Source organism: Solea solea, chromosome 7, assembly GCF_958295425.1.
Source record: "Solea solea chromosome 7, fSolSol10.1, whole genome shotgun sequence".
In the NCBI taxonomy this organism is placed as follows: Eukaryota; Metazoa; Chordata; class Actinopteri; order Pleuronectiformes; family Soleidae; genus Solea; species Solea solea.
This window is the reverse complement of record NC_081140.1, coordinates 23998971-24023884: the sequence shown is the minus strand read 5'-3', so window position 1 is coordinate 24023884 and position 24914 is coordinate 23998971. Positions and strand designations below refer to the sequence as shown.

Here is a 24914-nt window from a genome sequence, read left to right as displayed (position 1 = left end):
TATTTTGCGGTACATGAAACACGCTGTCAAGTTTGCCTCATCAACGTGATAAATAAGAGAGAAACGCTTTATTTATGCAAGTATTTTAAAGTATGTTGTGAATCAGGGCAGCGGGGGTGAGATCATGCTTTTGTTTCTGTAACTCTGTTTTCCATGTTTTGATAAAATTCAGATTTATTCATTTAGATGTCCTTTTCCTCGTTACCTGGAGGCACGCTGGCAAATGCAAACAATGAGAACCTCGTGAGTGAAATAAACACAAGGCAGACCTCAGCGATCTCTGGGTCAAGTGCTGTATGAATATATGGCAAGAAACATCACATGGAAATCACAAGGACAGTCTTTACAACCCGTAAATGTAGACACAGCTGAACCTCATTCAGCTTCTCACTATTAATATTGCATGCAACATGCAGCTTAGATGATTATGGACCTCGTCGTCTGTGGTGCAAAGCTAAATTTATAATGTTGTTTTTAGAGACCGTGCATCACATATAGTAGTTATTCTACTACATTGTCTGTATCAGGTTGCATCCACTTTTCCTTCCGTCAATATGAACTCCTCTGTCACACATATGAACTCCTCTGTCACACGCTTAACTTAAACATGAGCTGTTTGTTATTCCTCATTTGGACTGTCAGCGAGACTGGAGGAGCCAAACTCTGTGGCTTTCCCCCTCTAATCCATGTCAAATGTCACCAAAATAGCCATCACAGAAAAATCACCAAGACCGCAACCTTGTGATGTGGAGAGCGTCGGACCTCAAAGTAGGATTACAGAATTATCCACCATTACTGCACCTTGTCTTTTTTTTTTTTAATTCAGGACTCACAGGAGCCAGGATGATTTCAACCATGACTGACCTCAGTGGATTCTATTAATTGGACAGTTTTGTGTATAGAAACAAATCCTGAAAAATGTATTGAAATAGTAAACCTGGGTAAAACTACTAAAGCTCATCCTTAAAGAACACGTACATTTTAAAGTGATTACACACTTATACACATGTGTAGTATGTGTTCAGTTTCTGCCAATAAACCCTCTCTAACTGTTACACACACTGGACTGGATTTGGAAAGCAAAAAAGTCCAAGTTGTGCTTTTTTTGTGGAACAAATGCAATGATGCCAAACGAGCAACAGATGCCCCTCTGATGTTTTGATGCAATTTATCCACAGTACAATACCTAATCTAGTTGTTGTTGGGTTAAAGAACAAAAAAAAAACTGTAAATCAATGCATCAGTTTGGAATTTATCTTTTTTTTTTTTAAATCTTTTATCTTTTTAAACCAGACCGGACAGTTCTGTGAAGTGTACATTTGGTTTGATAAGAATTCTGTCGGGTGCAGGATATTTGAACATCTACTGTCCTGTCAACATGCAGTTGAAAAACGCACAAAAAACAAATGGGAAAAGGTGCAAAATGTATCTTGATAAGACAGGAATTATCATTTGTTTTGCTTGATACAATACGGTGACAGACTACACAGATAGAGGGACTGTATGTCCCAAATTTAGTTGAAGAAAAGAAACAAAAACGTAAAAAAACTCTCACTTTGTCATATGTTAACTCACATATATCTTATTTTTGAGGGTATTTTTGGGAAATTTCATTTCATTTCATGCATCCTGCAAACAAGGCCACAATAGTTTCAGTGCTGCAGATAAACTCAAGGTCTCCTTGATGCTCTGCTCTCGCTGCACCAATAACACAACAGCAGAGTTTTTATAATTAGCTACGCTTCTCTCCGTCTTTCGCCAGAACATGTGCCATTAAGGGGCTGATACTGCATGTGATATGGAGGCTGTAGGCTATTCTGAGTAATAAATTGCTGTCATTTGATTGTGTGTGTGGTTTGTAGTGTGTGTATGCGAGTCTGCCTCCTCTGCTTCTGCTGTCAGAGTTATAATGAGTAGCTGCCAGCGCTGGAACTCATTGCACTTGGTGATACAGCACTTCACAGAGTGAGAGTTTGGAGACATACAGTAACTGGGTTGCTTGGCGGAAAAAAAGAAAAAAAAAGATAAGCCAGCATAAATGTGGAATTGTGGTAGTGATGATTGACCAATCAACTTTTAACCCACTCCCTGAAAAGTTTTATTTTACTTAGTTGGCACTAACAGGCTGATACAACCATCTGTCAGTATTTATACTGACATACGTACTCACTGGCCACTATATTAGGTACACAGGAAACCTAATAAAGCAGCAGGAGTGGGTTTTCTGCTGCTGTAGAACAACTGTTCCGAGGTCACATTGTGACACTTCAGCAGATTAGATATTTGGATTAACATGCAGTTTAACTGGTGTACCTAATAAAGTCTCTTTTTTGCTACTACTTACAATATTTGACAGTGCTTCACTCGCCAGTCTTAAAACAACAGAGATTATGATACTTGTGGAATACACAGGACAACACTTTAGTAGGTAAAAATAAGTGACATCTAATTTTCCAAGTGTGCCAGGGTTACTACAGTGGTCTTCACATAGCAGAAGCTGTTCTCCTCAGGCTGCTGTAGAAACATAGCTGGGCAAGATGACGGCGTCTGTAAAGTAAGGCACTTGCTTTACATGTCAAAGGAAAACAAACACATTTTACTGTATATTTATGCCAATAAACCTGTTGCACTTTTGACCTTTTGAACACATGTACCTAATAAAGTGGCTGGCTGGCTGTCACTAATGAATCCACCAGTGCTGAGTCACTATATGAAATAATAAAACAATAAGCCAGCAATTTAATTAACACAAGATGATTAATGCATGCATGAAAACAGTTCCTCGATAAATAAAAGCACAGGCACAAAAAAAGGGCCTCCTGTGTTGTTATTGTCTTGTTTATACAACCCAAATGCAAAGTGACAAGCATTTTTCAAATAACTTTCAGAGCTTGCAGTGATGGACATGAGAAGTGAAGCAGGGTTACGGAGCAATCCAGCACCATTAGACATAAAAGCAGTGTGCCTCTTGGGGCATAAGTGGAGATGTAGGCTATATGCTTCACAGAGTGTGAGGTAACGTTGGGGCCACTGCCTCTTATTTCTAGTCTTAGATGAAAAATATCCCCCGGAGGGTTCTTTATTCCGAACATCTAAAGGCAAACACAGTCTGCGAAATAGCTATGGGCCTCCTTATGATGCCGAGGTTTTGTTGAGCGCGTTTGGTTAATATATTTTAAGTAGGTGGAGGTAAAATGAGCCGCACTACATCACCTGAGAGCTATAAAGTGGAAAGCGATGATAGTTCATGTATATTTTTGAGAATAAAACAAAGCCCTGAGTGCATGGTGATACAATTAATAAGTCCACTTGAAGGAAATCCGAACCTGTTGGTTAATAAAGCGCTAACATAACTTTACATTTAATGCATTTATGGAGCAAACCACTCAAATCCCTGCCTACACTTGTCATAAATCAGCTTTGAATGACCATCATATTTGACTTTGGTACAGTTCTCCAGAATGGACTCCCTTAAAACACATTTAATATTTACATTTAAACATGTTCTTGTAATATCTATGTAATATCATAGAATGGTGTCAAAAGTCTGTTTATGTGTGAATTCTTTACAATTCTACATTCTATAATTATTTCACTAGATACAGTATAATCTGTGAAATAAAAGCACTACAATTGTGTAATTCTTGTGTGGTAGTGTTACATGTTCAGCATACTTTTGGAAGGTTTTCACTCCCTGAGCGATTTCTCTGTAGGTTCTAAAAGGTCTGATCTGTATTTATAGTCCCTTTTTGTGTCTCTTTTATATTTTATAAATTGTTACATCCTTCATGATGGGTAAAAAAAATAAATTGTTCAGGAAAGTAAGTCAGTAGCCTTGGTGGAGGTTTCAAGTTCAAGCTCAGAATGATCTGTATTATGCCAGTGGGGAATTTTGTTCAACAACAGCCGCAGAAACACTCATATTTCAGTCGCAGTCATAACATAATAATTGTTCAACAGAAAAATTGAGGCAGGGACAAATAAATGCTCCTTTGTGCCGCGTCTGTGCAGGTGGAATCTGTGGCCAAACACTAGCAACTTGTTTAAAATCGGTTGAATTTGCCCTGAACCTTCTGTTAGCACCAAGCTTGTTCTTGCGGTTTAGCAAAATGTGATGCACAATAGACGGCAAAACAGAACAGAAGGTGAGGATGCGTTTAATAAAACGGGTCAACATTGAAACAGGAAACTACATTGACTGTTTTGTTGCGGACAGCGTTAGTGCAGAGATATTTATTCTGCTGCAGCGTTTCAGCTTTAATTTAACTTTAATATATTTTTATACGCTGGCACAGAACTTAACTTTGTTTGTACGGCTGACGAAGATTATCGTGGCAAACGTCTTCAAATCAGTCAACGTAGATAATCATCATGACAAAATAAAGACCGATCGCTGTTGAGTGAACGTTAAAGAGGTTTTTAAACTTTCTTTATGGGCAGAAAACTACAAATAACTGTTAAACACGGTTTGGTGCACATTAACAAGAGAGACACAAATGAATAATATAAGATATTGAAATCTTGAAAAGCCATTATTTATTACAAGTCAGTGCAATAATAGAGCTATAGTGCAAGCTGTTGGAAAGAAAATAACAAAAGTAGTCCAATATGAAAATTGCAACCTGTCTTAATCAGCATTAACCTTCTGTTCCATTACACTTTACAATATTTTAGTACAGTATCTGTTGTTGTTGAATTATTGCCCAATTCTACTTCTTTGTGTGTTCCTATTTTTTTTATATATATTTAGACATTTAGATTTCACTTTGAACATTTAAATGTAAACATGTGACATTGTATAAGTTTGATTAAGATATATTTCTTTTATTATGTATTGTTAGGTTTGTAAGTAATGCTGTAAATCTGGTTAAGAGTGAGCACATGAGCAGCTGGAACCAACACCAGGTGGTGTTGGGGATAAACGAGTGGGATAAACGACATGAAATCACAGCCTGGGCGAGATGATGAAGATAAAAGTGATGATGTTTAATGAATTATTAATTTTTTTAAATGCTCCTGGTTTCTATCCTCTTCTCTTTCCTCTTGTTTTGAATAATGTTTTGTTCGTAATCTGCTGAACTTGTTTTTGTACATGTTCTCTCCTATTTTTCTGCTGTACAGGGGTTTTCGTGGAGTTTGAGGGTCTACGGGTCACATGGGCAACATAAGGCTTCCTCCCACAGTCCAAAAACATGCAACATGGGGATTAGGTCAATTGGAAACTCTAAATCAACCATAGGTGTGGTTGTGAGAGTGGGTGGTCATTTGTCTATGTATGTGGCCCTGTGATGGACTGGTGAACAGATGGATGTTTGGCATTAAATGTGCCCAAAAACATTGCTGTTAAATTCAGCATGAGTGCCCCATGTAAAATCAATGTTGAAAGTTCCATTGCTCCTCTTCTTTCACATCAGAATCTCAAAAATCAGTTGGCAAAAGGTATTTGGACACATTTTTTATTCAAAAATATGCATGTGATTAATTTCCAAAAACCAGTGCACAACAACCCCCATTGTGAATCATCCATCCCCTTTTTCAAGTGCTGCTGATCTACACTACAATTCCCCTTCGTGCAGAATGGTGGCACCAAAGTTCAGCAATAATCTGAGGCTTCTCTGCTGCAGATCTGCTGTGGCTCCTTGTGGCAGCAGCAGCAGCAGCAGCAGCGGGATCAGGGGGGGGGGAGCAGGAGGTTGTTGCTCTCCGTCACGTGTTGAATAAATTAGATCTGGAGGTGGGGGACGTCCAGGCAGCCAGTTCTCAGCTCTGCCCCACACTGTTTGATTTTCAGTCAGCGGTGTGTGCTGCGGCGGTGCGTGCGTGCTCGTGTGTGTAGTCTCCGTTAGACAAACAGCGGATGCCGATAAGTTGATAACGTCCAGAGGAAAAGAGGACGATTGGGGGGAGTTTCCTTTGCAAGTTTGAAAGTTTGACTGAAAAAGTGACTGGAAAGAGTTCAGCACTGCAGGACAATTATTTCACTGGGTGCAACAGGAGAGTGATTTCCACAATCACGGGAGAAAAGAGCTCCACGTGATTTTCCTTTTCTTTTTTCAATTGAAGTTGTGAGATGGATGTTAATTCCACTTTGGACTTTATCTTGACACGGGAATAACACGGAGGCAGTGAGAAGTCTCTTATAAAGCAGAGCAGAGGAGCAGATGAATGTGAGTATCTCTCATCCACAGCGTGAAGAAGACGTCCTTCACTGCTTCACTTCTCCACTCCTCCAGTGTTTCTGCAGCAGTGGACTCCTGCATGCGTAACTTGCCATTTCTTTGCATGTCCAGACTTCAGTGTGGCGCGATAACGGACAAACAATGTTTCAACCTGAATAATAAATACTTCATTGTTTTGTAAACCTCTATATAAGAACCAACCAGATCAAATACGCTTATTTCCAGAGTTTCATAGCTGTCACTCCGATGAAGTCAAACGCATTCAATGTAACAGCGTGTGTGTTTTGCGCAATTAACACTGCACAAAACTCAAATCCTCTGACTTTGAAGAGCCAGATATTTTAATTGCATGTCATGTCGCACTTTTTTTTTAACCCCCCCTCTGAGACATTCTTCTTATTCTACCTATGGAGTTATTGTGTCGTCCACTGCCCTGTCTTCCCCTCTCTGCTTGAACGCATACCTCACCGTTTATACCGCTCTCCTCGTCGCACACTTCATCCTGTGTTCGTCCGCCTCAATTAATACATTTATTAAGTCTCCCTGGGGTTCCATCACGGCGCACTTTAGTTGTGAATGCGATGGTTGCCATGGTGAAGCTGCGTAATTACGCGGCTGCCTCCTTCTTTTCTCTTGACTTCAGACACAACACGGGGCGCAGACTCCTCCTTTCTCCTTCTCTTCTCACCACCAACTCTCACACAGTTTGAACGGGGTCCTGCTTTTATGCCACTTATACAGTTTCTTTTTTTAATGCTGCTTTTACTCTGCAACAAGTCTCGTTATTACCTGGTATTGATTTTGAGGCACATTGAGCTGGTCAATAACAGCAGTTCGCAGTGTTAAAGGTTACACTAATGGAGTCAGTTCAACACCATTTCCAATTAGGATCAAATACACCCTTGAATATTGTTAAATTGAACTCTAAGTGTTTGAGTTATACTAAATAAAAGTAGAATTTAAAGTTGCAGTGTGTAATGTCTGATCATTTTTGTTGTTAAACTCAAAATATGCTCAGATAAGCAACTTTCAGAACAGACTGAGGGAGCGTTGATGTGTATACAGTGGCAGCACAGGGACAGACAAGGACAGGAAGTGAACTGAACGACTTGTTTTTTGAGTTTTTTGTGTTTTCAGTTTTTTACTCCAACCTGTTATGTCACTGTCTCACTTTACTAGTGCATCACTTCCTGTGTGCAGTCTGGAAATGTCACCAGGCGACATGAGATTAGTCGTTTAAATGTAACGGACGATTATTCGAAAATTATGCACTTCTATTTGAACACGTTTCCAGAGTTTATTTGATTCTAGGCAGGCTGCAACATTTACTATGTACATACCATTGATTTTTGGGCCACAAGGAAGTGGTTAGCACTGCTGCCTTGGGGCAAGAAGGTCCAGGTTCGTGACCAGTTGTTTCCGTGTAGAATTTGCATGTTCTCCCTGTGTGCGTGTGAGTTTTCTCCACGCACAGAGATTGACTGGATAATCTAAATTGATCGTAGGTTTAAATGTGTTGCCCCTGCAATGGACTAGTGACCCTTTTTCTTGCCCTTGTCATCTGGGATTGGCTCAAGCTCCCCGTGACCCTCATATGGAGAATAAAGCAACGAATGACGACCACTGCTATTTTTAAGACGAAATTGTCAGAGTTTATCCAGTTACTTATCCTTAAATCCTTTTCGTGCATCCACTTCCCACCTGCTTTGTTTTTCTCGGCCATTTTTAAATGTTTGTGATCATTTCCCCCCTTCAAGTTTCTCATGTGCAAAAACATTTCTCTAATCCGTACCATTCCTCAAACTCTGGGTTTAGTTAAAATGTACAAGTCACAGAGAAAACAAACAAACAAAAAAAAAAGCAGCACGGTTGGCTTGAACCTAAAAAAAAAAACAAAAAAACGGGCCACCCCAGCTTTTATATGATTCCAAGGATTATGTCATAAACCCTCTGCGCAGTGCATGAAGTAATCATTTCACCAGTCTTGTCTTTGTAGCTCGCATATGCTGTTGATGAAGCTTGTGTTCCAGACTCCTAAAAAGGCATGAAAAACAAAAGATGTGGTTCTTCCAGGATGGCCACACCAGCACCACCCAGACAAAGAGGATCTTGTTGCCTGACATTTACGGCAGTTTTCCTCATTATGCTGAAGTGTCATCATCAGTCACAACTTAAGTAACTCATCAATAACGACTTGTGTTGTGTTTTCTTTTTCACGAGCGACTCTGTCAACTAAAAATACAAAACATCTATGTCTTTTGTGGACACCCGGGTGTTTTTTTTCAAAACCTTGTCATCTTTCAGAAACACATGCGTAACTGCTCACATATGAACTTCGACCTTGGTTGTTGTAATGTTGTCCAAACACTCCTTCGCACCCCGGCTACTGTAACTTGATGCACATGTGTTTTTAATGATGCAACCGCTTGTATTGGAAACACTATATCAGATGGCGTCATCTTCAAAGACACAAGGTGTACATGTGTTTTTTTTTTTTGTTTTTTTTTTTTAAATCTGGAACATCTTAGACAAACAGCTGAACTAACCCATGCTGCTCTTGTTGTGGGAAACAGATCGTCCTTCTTGACGCAAACTCTCAGCAGCCTTAAGCTCACTGTGAAAAAGTAGCCAGTGTGTTTTCCCAATATCGCGTTGTTATGGCCGGGGATCGCGTGCGTATCTGAGGCCTGTAATGGCTTTTCCTGGCCTTTTCTCTTTTTTTTTTCCCCTCAACATGCCCTGGGACCAAAGTTTCAAAGACTAATGCAGAGCACAGAAACGTGGCACTTGGGAGAGGCAATAGTCTGGCAAACATTCAGAGCTTTTTTCATTTGCTTTGTGCTAAGCCTGTCATCCTTATGTCCAGTCAATCTGCAGTTTTGTCTGTGGTTTCCATTATGGCTCCATTGGGCCTCAGGCAGCCTGGCATGTTTCTGAAACCACAGAAGTTTTCTTTGAGTGAACTGGAATCATGACATGGAATTAGAAGCTCATTTTACGTCGTCTGTCACTACAGTCGTCCCCGTTGGCCTGTTGTTGGTGAAAATGGTTTGATTGTGTTAATTAAAGTTGTGCAGCTGATACTTCAGGGATCAGGTTTTTGATTGATTGGGATTGATTTTAGAGCGTTATTTGGGCCGTATCTCTGTAGCCTGATACTGTGGTGAGACGAGGAAAGAGGGCGAGCGGCTATCTCAAATATCGTGTATGTTTGTTGTCTAAGATATTAGCTCAAGATAAGTATTTGACGTTTATTCAGTGTGAAGGCAGTTCCCAATATGTGTCCTCTCAGATGAAATTACATGACTTGGCTAGTGTGTTGTGTAGAAAATCCACTAAATTAATTGTGATATCCAACATTTTTTTCACTGTATATTTGTTATAAATCATATTTACGCTTGATTAGAGGTTTGACATCCTCATATGTAATGTGTGTTTCTGCTCAGGGAGAGGGGCGGCCATGTTTGTTCAGATGTACTGTCTATTGTAGGTTTTTTTCCCGACCCAAAGGCCAGCTTGTTTTCATAGTGGAGGTAAAAAAAGACAAATACTACTTCAGAGGAAGAATAAAATGTAATATATTTTCAGCTCTTAAGAAAAAACTGTTGCCAAACATGATGTCGAACACAGTGGGGAGGTACTGAAATGCGCCCCTGATGTTCCCAGCATTCACTGCTGCCATGGTTTTTTTTTTACGCTGATTCCAGTCATGCTAGCAAAGTGCCCGGAAAGATATCCAGTGTAGTCAAACAGAGGTTCCATTCTGCATGTAAATACTTGAAACCTTGGATTTTTCTTGCTTCAGGGGATTCAAAAGAAACCAGGTCAAGCCATCATTATTAATAACAACGAGGTGAACACTGTGTGTTATTCACAAATGCACAGGTTGTAGACAAAGAAACTGCATGCAATTGAATATTTGACCGTCCTCGCTGAAGGTACACAGGGCTAATCCTCCAGGGACTTACATCATCTTAACAAAAAACTCTCCACCAATGTTTAACTACCAGTGGGAGGGACTCACCGTGATCTAGGACAATGATGCAAGGAAAACATCTGAATCCAAGCCACAATGGAATTGGCTTACTAAATACAACAGCTTTCAACCATCAGCGGCTATTCTGAACATTTTTTTTTTCCCTTCAGATTACTTTCCCTGAAGCTCCATGCACGAATAGGTTATTGGCTTTTATATCCTGACTACTAACTGGCCTCAAACTTTCAGTCATTAACTCTTCGTGGTAGATGTCTGGGTAGGTGAGAGACAGTTTTTATATATTTGGTGACCGTGTTAGCTTTGATGTGGGGAAATTTCCCTTTCACTTGCAACCAAATCTTTTTAAACCATATGTGCCTCTCAACCTGGTATTGTGCAATTAGCCTCGCTGACTGCGTCTGCTATGTCCATTAGGCTGCGCAGCTCTGCAGAGGTCCTCCACTGTAGCTCAACCAGAGAGTGCATTATTTCAGTTGTGGCATTTGGACTGAGATCTTGGCCTTGAGAGTTGTTCTTTGTGCTTTCGAGTGAGATTTGTAAACGTCCACCCCCAGTCTCGCAGAAATAAGAAAATTAATACTGAGATGGAAAGTGCTGTTAAGATGTTTTATGCTTTTTCTGAGGTGCGTCAGTTTCAGCTGAGCGCAGGAATCAGAAAGCAACTCACACACATACAGTAAGCAAGTGACTTTAAAGTCATACCACGTTGTACGTCTGATAAATGAATTCAGCACATTGATCCAGACGTATTTTTTTGTTCCTTGCTGTGAAACTACCAACAAATGCTGCATTGCTAATGCAAATATCTCATTAGCCAATTAACTGACAGCAAGTCAATGCATTTAGGCACATGGACATGGTCATGACAACCTGCTATACTTCGAACTGAGCATCAGAATGGTGAAGAAAGGTGTCAGACAGCCTGGTCTGTTTACTTCAGAAAATGCTGATACACAGGGATTTTCACTCATCTCCAGGGTTTACAGAGAAGGGTCTGAAGAAGAGAAAACATCCAGTGAGCGGCAGTGATGGTCAGAAGACAATGTCCTGTGTACCTAATAAAGTGGCTACATGAGCTCACACCTGTTGTCCACAGTACCTCGTCTACTAAAGTACCTCATCAGTTTTGAAGTTTAAAAATGCTGCTGGCTCAATTTTTGCTTTGAAAACTCTGGGGCTGTGTCGTAGTCTAGACAGACAATTACAATTACTCTATATGACGCAATTATCCTCATTCATTTCCTGATTGGTTCTTATCGGCCTGGATCCAACTATCAGCTGTGTGAACAAAAGAAGCTCCATTAACGCTCAGGTTCAGTTTGACGTTTTAATCAAATAAATCTCTGCTCTGACTAAAAACTAAGTGAAAAACGGAGAGGAGAAACAAAACCATGTGCATGCCCAGTGTTCATTAATGGTAAATGATACATGTGTTGATACATGTTAGAGTAGACGCAGATGATACGGATCCGTAACATTCATCTGGACGCAGATCATATCTGAGACTGTAATTTTCAAATTAAAGTAAAGTAGTATGGATGGCTGTAGCCGACGCTAACAACAGTGATTTCCGTGTCTTTCTACGGAACGGTTCCAAGGTTTCTCACCCTAAGTCAAATTCATTAAAGTCAGTATCTTGGGTGTTGGGCTCTGAATCACAGCAGAGTGAAATTAGCTTTGGAATCTTGTGCGCTCATGGCCACCGTCCAGCGGACCTCAATTACAATGCTGCGGAGCCAGAAAAAAGGGAGAGAGGTAGACTGCACGGAGCCCTTCAACTCCGCTGCACAAGTCTCACCCAAGCATGCTGTCACCAGTGAGACAGAGACACACACACACATCTCCACACTGCATCCAGGGGCACATGAGAGGCATTTACTGCACACACACACACACACACGCAGGCACAGATGTTTGGTGAACCTTTCAATGTAGTTTCCATCTAAGCCACCGGGGGGTGCCTTGAAGAACCTTTAGTAAAAACTTAATGTGTTTCTGTGTTTATTAACTCTAAATAATTAAAGCTGGAATATGTTGCCAGTAAGTCATAATGGTAGTTAGGAATTAAATAAAATATTAGACACAACCACACACAATTGCAAGCCTCCGTTTAATGAAAATGACACAATAACTTTATGTGCCAGACACTTGGTGGTTTTGGATGATTCCACAGATGGTGACAGTGTTGTTGAACAAGTTCCACATTGCTGTACTGTGTTTCTCAGCTTCAATTACAGAGCCTCTGCAGTTGAATTGATTGTTCCATAGCCAGAGTGTGTCTTTTGTTTATGTAACACCCTTGCCACGTTTAAAAATCAATATTTGAATATTATTTTCCTCTGGATTTAATATTCACATCTCTTAATTCTCACAAGTATTGGAAGATGGATATGTTTTCTTGGGGAGAGTTAAATATTTTTAAAGGTTATTTGAGGAGTGTTTGAAAACTGCTCATTCCAGGAGGGCTAAATGTAGTAGCAGCATGAATAAATATTAAAGCCAGGACTCTGCCTCCCACGTTTTCATGACAAAGTACTGCTTTTGGTTAAAACACCAGGTAGGCTGACAAAAGTGATCCCCGCACCTTTATAACTGGAGCTGAATTGCATCAGTCAAAGACTCCCTGTCTGAGGCAGTGCGCTACAGCCTGTGGTTTCGATGTTTCTTTAGCAAAGGGGAGCTTTCTGGTATGAAGGAGAGACAAGGTGTTGACTTATTAGGTGAACTTAGAGGTGTTGGAAAAAGTTACATGCAGGGCCTATTGTATGCACTGCGGTTTGGAGGGGAGCCCATAAAACATATGGGAAACTATTTGAGGCATATTCTTATATTTCTTAAACTAACTTACTGTGTACACAGAAATAATATACCTTTTCTTCATTTCTGCTGTTGTCAGGTTTTGACATTGCTCAGCTTTTACTTCTTTGTGTGTTTCCAGGTTTAAATAGAAGGAGCCAACATGAAGACAGCTGCCAAGGGTTTCGGGAAATCTGTGATGGACCCTTCGCATTGTGAGGGTTGGTGGAACAGAAGGATAGTGCTAATGCTGTATGTGGCCTTAGAGCTTGTAACAGTCCATTCGACCGTTGTCCTCGGGACCCTTGAGCTACAGCTCGATGAAGAACAACCAGCCGGCACGATTGTGGGCGATATCAGTGCTGGACTTCCTCCGGGCATCACATCATCTTTGTACTTCATCTCAGACCACGAGGGAACAGGTGTTGGCACTGATTTGGACATAGATGAGAGCACAGGCATTATTAAAACTGCCAAGGTTCTTGACAGGGAAGTGAGGGATCGATACAACTTCATTGCCGTCACTATGACGGGGGTGACCGTGGAGGTGACTATCAAGGTGAATGACATAAACGACCATGCCCCAATGTTCTCAAGAAAGCGCGCAATGTTTAAGATCCCCGAGCAGACAGCCATTGGAACTAGGTTTTCTCTTGACCCGGCTGTGGATGCAGATAAAGGCCTGTTTACTACACAGGGTTATCTTATAAAAGATGGAAATGTTGGCCAGACCTTCACCTTGGAAACCAGGAGGGGAAGCAATGGCGTTCTCTATCTGGACCTGGTGGTCAATGCCATTCTAGACAGAGAGAAAAGATCTACTTACACATTGTCCTTGGAGGCCTTTGATGGCGGTTCACCTAAAAGGACTGATCAGATGACATTAGATATTACTGTGCAAGACATTAATGACAACGCTCCTGTTTTTAATCAGAGCCGCTACCATGCCATAATATCTGAGAACCTCCAACCGGGAAGCAACATCCTGCAGGTGTTTGCCACAGATGCTGATGAAGGTGACAATGGGATGGTGCTGTACGAGATCAACAGGAGACAAAGTGACCCAGACCGCTATTTTGTCGTTGACTCTCGAACGGGCGTCATCACACTCAATAAACCACTGGACTTTGAGATGAGGAGAGTCCATGAGTTGGTGGTGCAGGCGCAAGACAATGCAACGCAGCCAGAAGTGACCAATGCCTTTGTCACCATCCATGTCAGAGACTACAATGACAACCAGCCCACGATGACCATCATCTTTCTTAGTGAGGACGGATCACCTAGAATCTCAGAGGGTGCTCAACCAGGTCAGTACGTGGCCAGGATCTCAGTCACTGACCCAGACTATGGAGAGTATGCCAATGTCAACGTTTCGCTAGAGGGAGGGGATGGAAAGTTTGGTCTGACCACAAAGGATAGTATTATCTATCTGATGTGCGTGGACCAGATTCTGGACCGTGAGGAAAGAGACACATATGAGCTGAGAGTGATGGCGACAGACTCGGGGACCCCTCCCCTCAGAGCCGAGTCCTCCTTCATCATCCAGGTGATGGACGTCAATGACAACCCTCCTCTGTTCGACCAGCCAGTGTACAGACAAGTCATACCTGAAGTTGTGTTTCCGGGGAGTTTCGTGTTACAAGTGACAGCTCGAGACAAAGACCAGGGGCCAAATGGGGACATTAACTACAGCATATTGCAAGGCCAAGGTGCATACTCAAGCTGGTTCACTATAGACGCCATCACAGGGATTATCACCACTCTATCCCAGCTGGATTATGAAAAGAACCCCAATCCGAGTATAACTGTGGTAGCCAGAGATGGTGGGAAACCACCACTGTCCTCCACTGCTGTGGTTAACATTGTGCTGCAGGATATAAATGACAATGAGCCCGTCTTTGAGAGAAACTTCTACAACGTCTCCATCAAGGAGAACACCATTCCAGGGACCTGCATTCTTGAGGTAGGACATTTTCTTACAGCTTTATTTAATTAGGAGTGTGCGCATTTATTTTGTAAACACACACCTACACTTAAAAACTGAGCTCATGCAAGAGTCTGAACTCGGCTTAGGGTCAGTTGTGAGGAGAATAATAATTGGAAAAGTATTAGACAAATAATGGTGGAATTTGTCAGACTTTGCTGATTCCTTTCATTCTTCTATGAAGAGTTGTTTTAATGGTTAAAGTTATTTAAATTGGACGGCCTTGGTGAGGATTTACCTGTGTTTTTCAGCCAAGATGATCTCCTCTTTGGCTGTCCTGCCTTTCACCTCTCAAAAGGTTGCCAGGGCAACAGAGGCAGTGCAAAGTCCTCTGTCAGCCAAGGCACAAAGGGCTTTTTCACATATTTGCAGCCAGAGACAAATTCAGGGCTTTATCTAAAGAAATAGATGTCACTTCACTCTGAAAAGGCATCCTAATTAGGCTAGTTGAGCGTGAGAAAAAAATAGCTATAGAAGACAAGATGAATTAAAGTTTGGACAAATTACAGCAGCCCCCCCTCCCAGTGACTGCAGGCTGACTTTTTCATTAAAACATTGTTTTCTGAAGTTGTTCTATCAAAAAGACAGCGCTCACAAAAAGACGGCTCATCAGTTAAGTCATTAAGTAATTTCTAATCTATTCAGTTCAGTTTCATTTGTGTCGCACCAAATGACAACATACTGAGTTTTTTTGAAATTCTTTTTACAGTTAAAGAGGTTCTAACAAATTCTATTTCACAAGCGCCTGCAGGATCAAGGAGTTGGATACAGAGTGCAGTCCAAACAGAGGGCCCAGCAGACAGGATCTTGGCCCTGGCTTTAGCCTTGGGAGAGGGAGGGGTGAAGAGAGATGTAGGCTTACACTGTGACTCCTGGCTTGAATGCATAAAAAGAAGCCACAGCTTCTTATAGGAGGTCTCTTATTACACTGTAAATCATAGGAAGCATGCAGATAAAGAAAAAAAGACAACTATACTGAAATTGATTGCTGAATTTGGAGGAGAATTAAAAAAACAATATATGACCTGGAAAACCATAAAGCACTGTTATCACTCTTTTCCAATGTCAGTCGAAGTTCATGTTCTGGGAAAATGAAAATACGTGTTTTTCTTTCAAACTGGACACGGTCAGAGTTTCGTCTTTCTTTTCTATTGCATTACTACCTGCGTTCAAACAGCTCTCCCAGTATGACATGCTCGATCGGTGACCTCACACGGTCAAAGGATGGAGTAACTCTTTAAAGCCACTGCTCTCATGGCCTCTCCCGGGCCTGACTGGATGCTGCAGTGCCTGGGCGAGGCATGTGAGAACAGACTGCTCATACTCAGGGTGCCAGCTCTACATCCAAACATCTCAGCAAGACATCTGATGTCTGCCTTTTTTTTCCCCTATAGTTGAAATTCCCAATTCCCCACCACATACAAAAGTGTCCAAAAACCATTACAATAGCAGTATTGTCAACATGACTTCAAATGTTTCAAGTGTCTCGATTAATTTTTTGTGAAATCTCTGTACGTCACGGCAAAACAGTTTGTGGATATTCTTATGCAGTCAGTCATGTGTTTGCACACACTGATTAGTCACATTAATTGTGTGTGCGTGTGTGGGGGGGGCTAAAAATAAGGACTGAAGCATATTAACACCAATCTGTAATCCAATATGTGAGATTCTGCAAAGAAAATAGGTCATCGTTGAGAGTGAATCAAATACGCCACGAAAAGCTTGATTTTAAGCACCAAAAAACTCTGCTGTGGACAGTGTTTCGTGAGCCATTATCAACTCTAGTCTCCAATAATACTTTTCAAGCCATGACCAACTTTTAAAAGTTGTCTGGATCATGTAGTGATCACATTTTTCTCACGCTGTTTTATATCTCTTTTTGCTGTGAGTTGAAAGCATGCATTCACTCTGCCGGCACACATTCTGCCAGTCTGTGTTTATGGCTGAGGTCTTGTTAGAATAAAATCATTATTTCAAGGTCATTTAACGTGGTCATTAGACTCAGGGGCTTTTGATTTTTGACATGGAGGAAGAGGCATGATATAAAATGTCATTAGGGATAATGAGGCACATCAGCCAGCCTTAATATCTCCACGGCGTTTAAAGCAATGCCTGGCTGTGTTGGCTTTGGGAGTCATTTGCAGATTATTCTCCTGTGTGGCATTTCACTTATGAATTAATGTATCTTTCCAGTGGGTCATGTCAGAATCCCACATTGGGGAATAATTTACACCTCATATCGTTGTGGCTTCGGTTGGTTTGGAGGGTGTCTGTGCTAAGAATTGTCCCTCTGTCTGTTTTTTGTGGGGGGGGGGGGGGTTGTTCTGGCTCCAGCAGAAAGGCGAGAGTGGGTCTCCAGGCAGCTGAGGGGGAAATGAGCCCTGACAAGCACTGGCATGAGCGGCGGAGGCGACATTAGCAGGGGGGCTTCCTTCTCTGTCTGTTGGTCTTTCCCTCTCCAAATTCTTATCTGATTTCTCTTCCTTTCTTATTAACTGGGTGAGAGGAGAGGCCGGACCTAATTTTTAAACCCCCAACATGTTCATGACAGAATGGACCACTTGTCATCACTGCAGCCACTTAAAAAACATGAGACCAACACTTGATTGCCACAAGTCAAGGGGGTGTTACTCATGCTTTTGCATTTATCTGTTGCTTTGCCACCCAAAGTGCTGCCTGCCTCCCTGTCTCGTGACTTTTTGAATAATCACTTCCTTTGACCCCCCCCCCAACAGAAAAAACAGAAAAAAAAGGTGAAAAGGTTCATTTTACAGCCCAGTAGATTAACATGACGTGTGACAAAACTTAGTGTTCGCAATTATACTAAATTTAATTTCTCAAAGTCGGACTCACACACTCAGATAATGTGATTGGTAGTTGAATTACTACAGCGTGTTTATGTTCCACCTCACTCAAACTGGCCTAGGTGCTATGCACGTGCTCCAACCCGTGGACCGAGTAAAACAACTGAGGGGAAAAACGTGGGAGAAGTACAAGCTGGTACATTTTGGACTTATGGGGAGACCGAATTTATGCTCTGTCGACTTAAAAACTTTAATATTTTGAGGTAGCTCAACATGCTAACAACTGGCTGCTAGCGAAAGTGGAAACTGGCTAATATTAAGAAGCTGAAAGGGGTCGTAGCAGCATTTAGCATAGTTGTCACACGTTCAATGACAGTTTAAAGGCGTAGTTGAGCTACAACCATATCTCGATTTAACTGTGTGTGGAAAAGAGGCTAAGCTACATCCACACTTCTACATTTTCATTTATAATGCATCATTTCTGTTCTATGCCTGCAGTGCATTCTGCCCTGTTGTTTTAGCGCCCCAAACATGCTGCTGGCATTGTTTTAGTTTTCAAACTTTGGGGCTACTGCGTTTTTTACTTTCAGTTTCATTACTTTGATTTTTCACTATCACTATTGTTTCAACAACAACAACAACACAGGCCTGGTCACGTGATGTGCATTTTTAGCTATATGAACACAGATCACTTCTCCATATGACAATGTTGTTTTCGAAAGAAAAAAAAAAAACATGACTATGGATGAGGCCTTAGTCTAGATGATCGTGTTCTTTTAAGTAGGGTAACGTACTGTACAGCACCACTCCAACACGTTCATTATTTCACTGGAATCTTTAAAGGCAGCCTAGTTGAAAGAGGTACCTCACTGAAAGTTGTATCCTCAGTCACTTCCTGCCAACATAAAAGCAACCAGTCTATCGGAGGAAAAAAAGAATGCTAATAATTGCATAGGAGAGAACATATGAATGATTAAAAGAAAGTGTTTTTTTAACGCTAGATTTTCCACCGTCTATTAGACTGACCACCTACTTGTAACCAGCAGGCAGATACTAATAACACTGATTCCATTACCTTGTGTCATGTGTCCTTGAGCATGTGTTACCACATGAAACAGGCTACTGTGGGGGGATTCTTTTTTAGAAAGCCTTGTTTTTCCCATAAGCGCTGTCTTTTATTGTTTTATGTTACAGCTCATTTATAATTCCCTGGAGAATAGACTTATTGTTTCTTGTTAAAAAGAAGAGAGTATTCTCTCACAGTAAATTGAAAAAGTTGACAACATGGTATGAGGGATTATGGAGTTCATTATTTTCTGGTTTATTCAAACTAGAATCCTCATTTAAAGAAATGCAGTATTTATGTTGTGTAGCCCTCTGCTCCTCCCAAGAAAGTTTCTTCTTTCAGGCTTTTAACAGATTCTCTTAAATGCCAGCCTAATTTCCCAGACGTTCTCTGTGTAGTGCATTAAATAGCTCATTTTCCCCCAAAGTGAGTCTTTGCAGAATAGTCATCTATAATGCAATGATTTCTCTGAGTGAGGAGGACACCTGAGCTCCTCTCGTCATTTCCAGTTTTGACTCGCTGTAATGAACTTTTCTCACTTTTCAAGCAAAGAATCCAAACGAGACTTCGACAGCTAAGAGAGAGTAACTCTGAAGATGAGTAAAAGTGCCAGTTTCAGAGTGATATTTTGGTACAAAATGCCATCAATCAATTCTAACCAGACATTTTTACTGGGAATGGTTTGTGTGAAATGAAATGTTCACTTGTCTGTTTTAATACCATACCAGTCTGGCTCCTCATGAGACTGGTTTTAGCTTGAGGGGGGACTGACTCTGCCTTTGCTTTCCTCTGTTTCTTTTTCCCTCTTGCTAACTACCAAGCTTCACTGTGGCTCTGCGGTGTAGTAACAGTATTTTTGGAGGATGGTAAAATTGCAGGAAACTGGATGTGCTACTTAATGTTTTCGCAAATTTAATACTTCCTCAAACACTTACTCCTGGGCCTAGCAGGGGCACTGATGCGAACATAAACACCGATGTTCATCTGGATAGAATGTGGGTGTTCAGGTCAAAGTTGCTGGGCTTGAGACAGCTGAACACATTTTATTGTGCCCTGCCACCCCTTAGCAAATCCACTGCCTCATTCTTTCCAACAACAAGTGAAGAGGAGAAAGGGGTGTTGAAACCAGACCTCAGTATTTGAACACCAAACTGTAAATTTGAGTGTGTGTTACATTCATGGAGAACTAAAAAAGTTACAGCTGCATTTGCTCTCGGGCTGCAACTAAACTGTGGTTAATTATTTAATCGTGGAGAAAATATTTCAAATAAAAACGTCAAATCAAATCTTTATGCCCCTGCACCCTCAGCAGCAGGAGACATAGTGGTCAAAGGTTAAGATTACTATGACCTTACACAACACACATTTGTTTTTACCTAAATAAAATCACTCAGTAACAACAGAAGGGGAATCCTCCCTAATTTACAATATACAAGCATTTACTTGGATTCACGGATGAACTGTTTAGATTTGGGTAAAACTTTATTTTAGGCCCTTTTGAACACTAATTCCCTTTTAACTCATCAAGTACAATTTATATGAGTCCTACACCACTAATTCTAGTTTGTCCAAAAATAATGATATAATCAAATGTAACATTATATCCATCTACTGCTTCATTCTCCACATGAGGGTTGTGGTGATATGTATGATATATATGATATATATAAATACATATATGTATATATATATGATTTACATCCTTTTGTCATCAGCTGCTCAGGCCTGTATAAAACTGTTGCCGTGATCTAAGTTGCTTTCTGTCGTGAGTGCTGAGGTAAAGCACGCTGGTGTTTATATGACTTCAGGGTGACTGTAAAAGGTCAGTGCAGGCTGTGATGCAGCCACGCAGAGTGTTGACTGTTGAGCAAAAGTTATGCGAGATAAAAGCCTGCTGGAGGGGTTTCCTGCCCACATCTGTCAGGGATTGAAGATGGGCTTATGTAGCTCTCCTGTGGGACAAGAAGTTTCATTACTGTTTGTCTGCTTGACTGTCTGCTGCAGGTGAGGCTGCTTCCAAGTTGTTTATGAACGAGTGCAAGTCTAGTTAAAGTGGAGAGAGAAAAACGAAAGAAAACAATTGAGTCTCCACAGGGACAGCTGTGACTCAGCAGCTGGATCCAGCTGTTGATCTCTCCTCTGACTCTGGGGGGTGGCTTCTCTCTCACTCATTCTGTCTCTGTATTTCCGCTTTGTCTCTAACCTTGTTCCTCCAGCTTTCTTATCTTTTCCCTCCTTTCCCACTCTGCCGAGTCCCCTATGTGATCCAATTACACCTCATCACTTCCTCGTTTCCCCGCGGAGTGGTGACATATGGATCGAAGCAGGTGAAAGCAACACATCAGCCTGTCTGGGGGATGCTCCCTGTGTCCCTGCAGACGGAAATGAACTTCCTTTCGGGTCCCAGTCAGACCAGGCCCTGGCTTAACCAATTTGATGATGCAAGAACAGTGTTGGTTTAAATTACCAGCAGAGTGAAGTCAGGCTGCAGGTGCTTTCAGACACACTGCCACAGTGTTTTTATTCATGCTCAAGAGGAGCGCTTTTGCTTAACTCATAGAGACACATATTCACTTTGCCTTCCACGCTCCTGCGAGACAACTGAGTGGGGCCAAGAGCGTTGACCGAGTACTTGCTGTGACGAGGGCTGCCAGGCCTTCTGTTCTCACATCCTGTGGTCGCCCTGCACATGTGCAAGTTGCAGTTGGCGCTGCTACACAAGCTGGGCATCAGGAAGCATCATCTGCTCGTGATACTCCTTCTTTTCCAAAGCAAATCTGTGCTAAATCATTCGTCCAGTCCCCTGCTGTCCATCAGAAGGCACCAGACTGGAAAGCAGACGCTCAATGACGGCTTGCCAGGTAGAAAAAAAAAAAAAACTGTAACCAGAGAAGTTGATGCCAAATGAACAGCAACATATCTGTATTTTTTGGTTTCATGTTGAAGTACAGGTATTGATGGATTCTCCGTTACCAACATGTCAAAAATTGTATTCATGACACAAGTACTTCTTCCTAGAACAGCATGCTCTATATATATACACAGCCTTAGAATATCTTAACCACTGAGCAAATCATCTCCATATCCACAACTTTACTGTTACAAGGAATGCATCGCTTTCGTCTGCCAGCAACCTCAGCACCCCCTTTTTTCGCTCCAGCCTCTCCACTGCACCGACTGCCAGAGGAACTAACGACTAAGAAGAATGTTACAGAGCCCAGCGAGCGCATGGAAAGACTGGTGCATTCAGTTACCGAGCATGTGGTCACATCATTCTATTTCTGCTCTCAATTAGTGTAGATCAATGTTGGTTTACTACCAGGTCTCATTAGGTCTGTGGAGGTAGTGGAGCATGGGGATTAGTCAGTCCCTCAGATCCTCATGTGAGAAATAGGCGGCAGAAATAGTTTAGGGAAAACAGCGGTGAAAAACAAATGCAAAATACAAACAAGTCCAGAGGTAAGGATTCCCAAGCCAAAGCTACTTGTGTGTGGTCAGGAAAATGTGGGAGCTAAACTGAGGCTTCACAAGCAGGATGTTTTGCAGATGCTTGTTAGCAGTAATGATGCTGTGAAAGCTCTGAGCTTCTGTGCGGACCAAATTAGCACTGAGGGCTAAGCATTGAACCTCAGAACATTTTTTGCTATAAATGTGACTAGGGATGTTGTGCGTCTTTCCCCTCTTGTACTTACTCTTTAATTAGATGATTTTTGGCAGTTCTTTTTTTTTTTTACATGCATTTTAATTAAAAGTTCTTTTGCATCTGCTTTGTTTTCAAATACTATTATTTTTATGTTTGAAGTCCTTGTTGTGCTTAAAGCTGAAATACTGTATATTGGCCCCTTATTAACCTCACTTTCACTATATTTATTTCATGGCCACGCTTCTTTTTTTTCCAACAGGCAAATCATGACTTAATTTAACAAAGAACGGCATTATTCTGTATCCAAAACAATAACGAATGTATTGTTTTTCATGCAGGGATTTGCATGATGTCACAACACATTGGCAGCCTGCATACCTGTAACCTCAAGGGACACAGAAGTTGCTTGTTGATTGGGAAATATAAGTTTTCGAGCGAAATGACTCAATTTCTTAGTACTCATATAAGCCCCAGTTCCACCAAGTGGCACCAATCAGTTTAATTTGGTATGCCACACAATTCTTTGCATTTTAACTGTCACAATAACTGATCTGTACCATCCCACTTTTTGGAATCCTTCTGTGTTGTGGCACCGAAAGTAAAGAACTATACCCACTGCAGTCTGATGACTGATTGACAGGGGGACCAGCGATGGGAATAGAAAAACGACACAGGTTTTTAAATACTAGTATAGCACCGGTACCTGTTCTCTTGCATTCCTTATCCAGACTTTAATGAGCGGCTACTCTGTATTGCATTGTTCTACATAGTCATTACACCTATCGTCATCCTGCCTACGCATCCCGTGGTGGAAATACAAGCCACATCGGGGTTTACTGTTTCAAACCGTACTGGTTGAAAATGCAGCAATCTGGGCTCAAATCTGGAGTAAAGTACGTTGCTTTTTGAAGCCTCGTAGGACTGAGAAAAAAAAAAAAATAGCAAGAAGGAGTGAACAACAAACCATATGGAGAGGGAGGTTTTTGGGGAGAGACGCTCCACTTTTACATTGCGGTTAGCCAACTTTGTCTGTCTTGGCTTCAGACAGAGCGGCACCCAGGCCTGCTTCAACCAGACTCCCAGTCTGTGTATAACTGTTGCTCCTCGGTGGTCCACCCTCACACTGTTGGTTGCATATCTTAAAACCTTTACCACATCGACCAGAAACGCCCCTTCTGTCATGAAGCCATCTGTTATGCCTTATCTATTCTAAGGTAACGTATCCACCCTGCTGATTAAATGAAATGAGTAGACAACGGAGTCGTCTCTGAGTACTTAGAGGTTATTAACAATTTAGTGGGGGGTGGGAACTAATTACCGCAGGGTTATGTACCTCATCAATAAAGCTAATTTGGTGTGGTGCTGCAGAGTTTATGTTGAGAGTGGTGTGCCGCTTCTTTTAAACCAGGGTGTTGAAAGGCCAAATCTTTGTTTAGATTGTCGTGTTGCTGTGAAGAGCCCAGAGGCAGCGTGGGGACCAGTGGGACTCCGCAGTAATTAGGCAGAGCTAGTATGCAGGAGTGCAGGACTCGGGATGTGTGATGTGGTATCAGAGCAGGGTGAACACAAAGCCAGGGACTGGGGTATGTGTATGTGTGCATGTCTCGGTTCAGACAGGGTGGAAGAAATTCTCTAATCAGTGCTCTGGGTTCCTCCCAGGTTGCCTCACAAATGCATCTTGTGGGATCCCTCGTATCAACACAGGATTTGAAGGAGCAAGGGAGTTTATAGAGCAGATAGGATTTTGTCTCCTCACAGATAAACTAAAATAATGCACATCAGTGCTCTCCACCACCATTCCATTACAGCACAAGGTTAATGTTGGACACACAGCCAATCTGATCTAATCGGGCCAGGACCATATTGAGTTGCAGCACCGTGGAAAGTTTACTGAAGATAACTGACCTTACATTTCTGTTTTTTACTCTGAATGTCATGTGCACACTGTGCAGAGGCTAACTTTCACTCTCTCAGCTGAAGGTGATCGCCCTCGGAGGATGCATGAAAAAATACTTCATGTTTAAGTGCCCAGAAAAAGTGCGGACAGTCTTCAGCCGCCTAAGCAAAGTCATCTCATTGCTCATATCGACGCAGACAGGGAGCCGGTCAGCGCAGTAGCCGGGATAATGGAGAAACAAGTTGTTGATGCTTTCAACAAGCCAATGCATCATTGCCAGGGCTGAAATCCTCCAGACATCTGGTTTAAGGAGCCTTCTCCAGTCAAACCTGGCTGTGTCTTTATAGAGGATCCCTGGAAATGATGCACAATATATTTCCTCAGATCTGCGATGGAACTACAAAAGCCTCAAATCCCAGTTGCATTTCTGTCTGGTGCTACAGAATACTGTAGTATTTCCCCTTTGAACATGCATTGTATTGGATCCACCTGCTCTCCTGTACGCACACGAGAGCCTTTTAATCACCGGTTCTCAGTGCGTCGGCAAT

General features: G+C 41.7%; 1 protein-coding gene across 1 annotated transcript in view; it reads left to right on the top strand.

Annotated features, from left to right (window-relative positions):
• Nucleotides 1-5730: 5730 nt before the first annotated feature.
• LOC131462580 (protocadherin-16-like) overlaps nt 5731-24914 on the top strand; it is an 88802-nt gene continuing 69618 nt past the window's right edge. Inside the window, exons 1-2 of the mRNA XM_058633890.1 lie at nt 5731-6167; nt 13115-14935. Coding sequence (XP_058489873.1) covers nt 13136-14935 — 1800 coding nt within the window. The 5' untranslated portion in view covers nt 5731-6167; nt 13115-13135. The remainder of the gene's footprint in view (nt 6168-13114; nt 14936-24914) is intronic.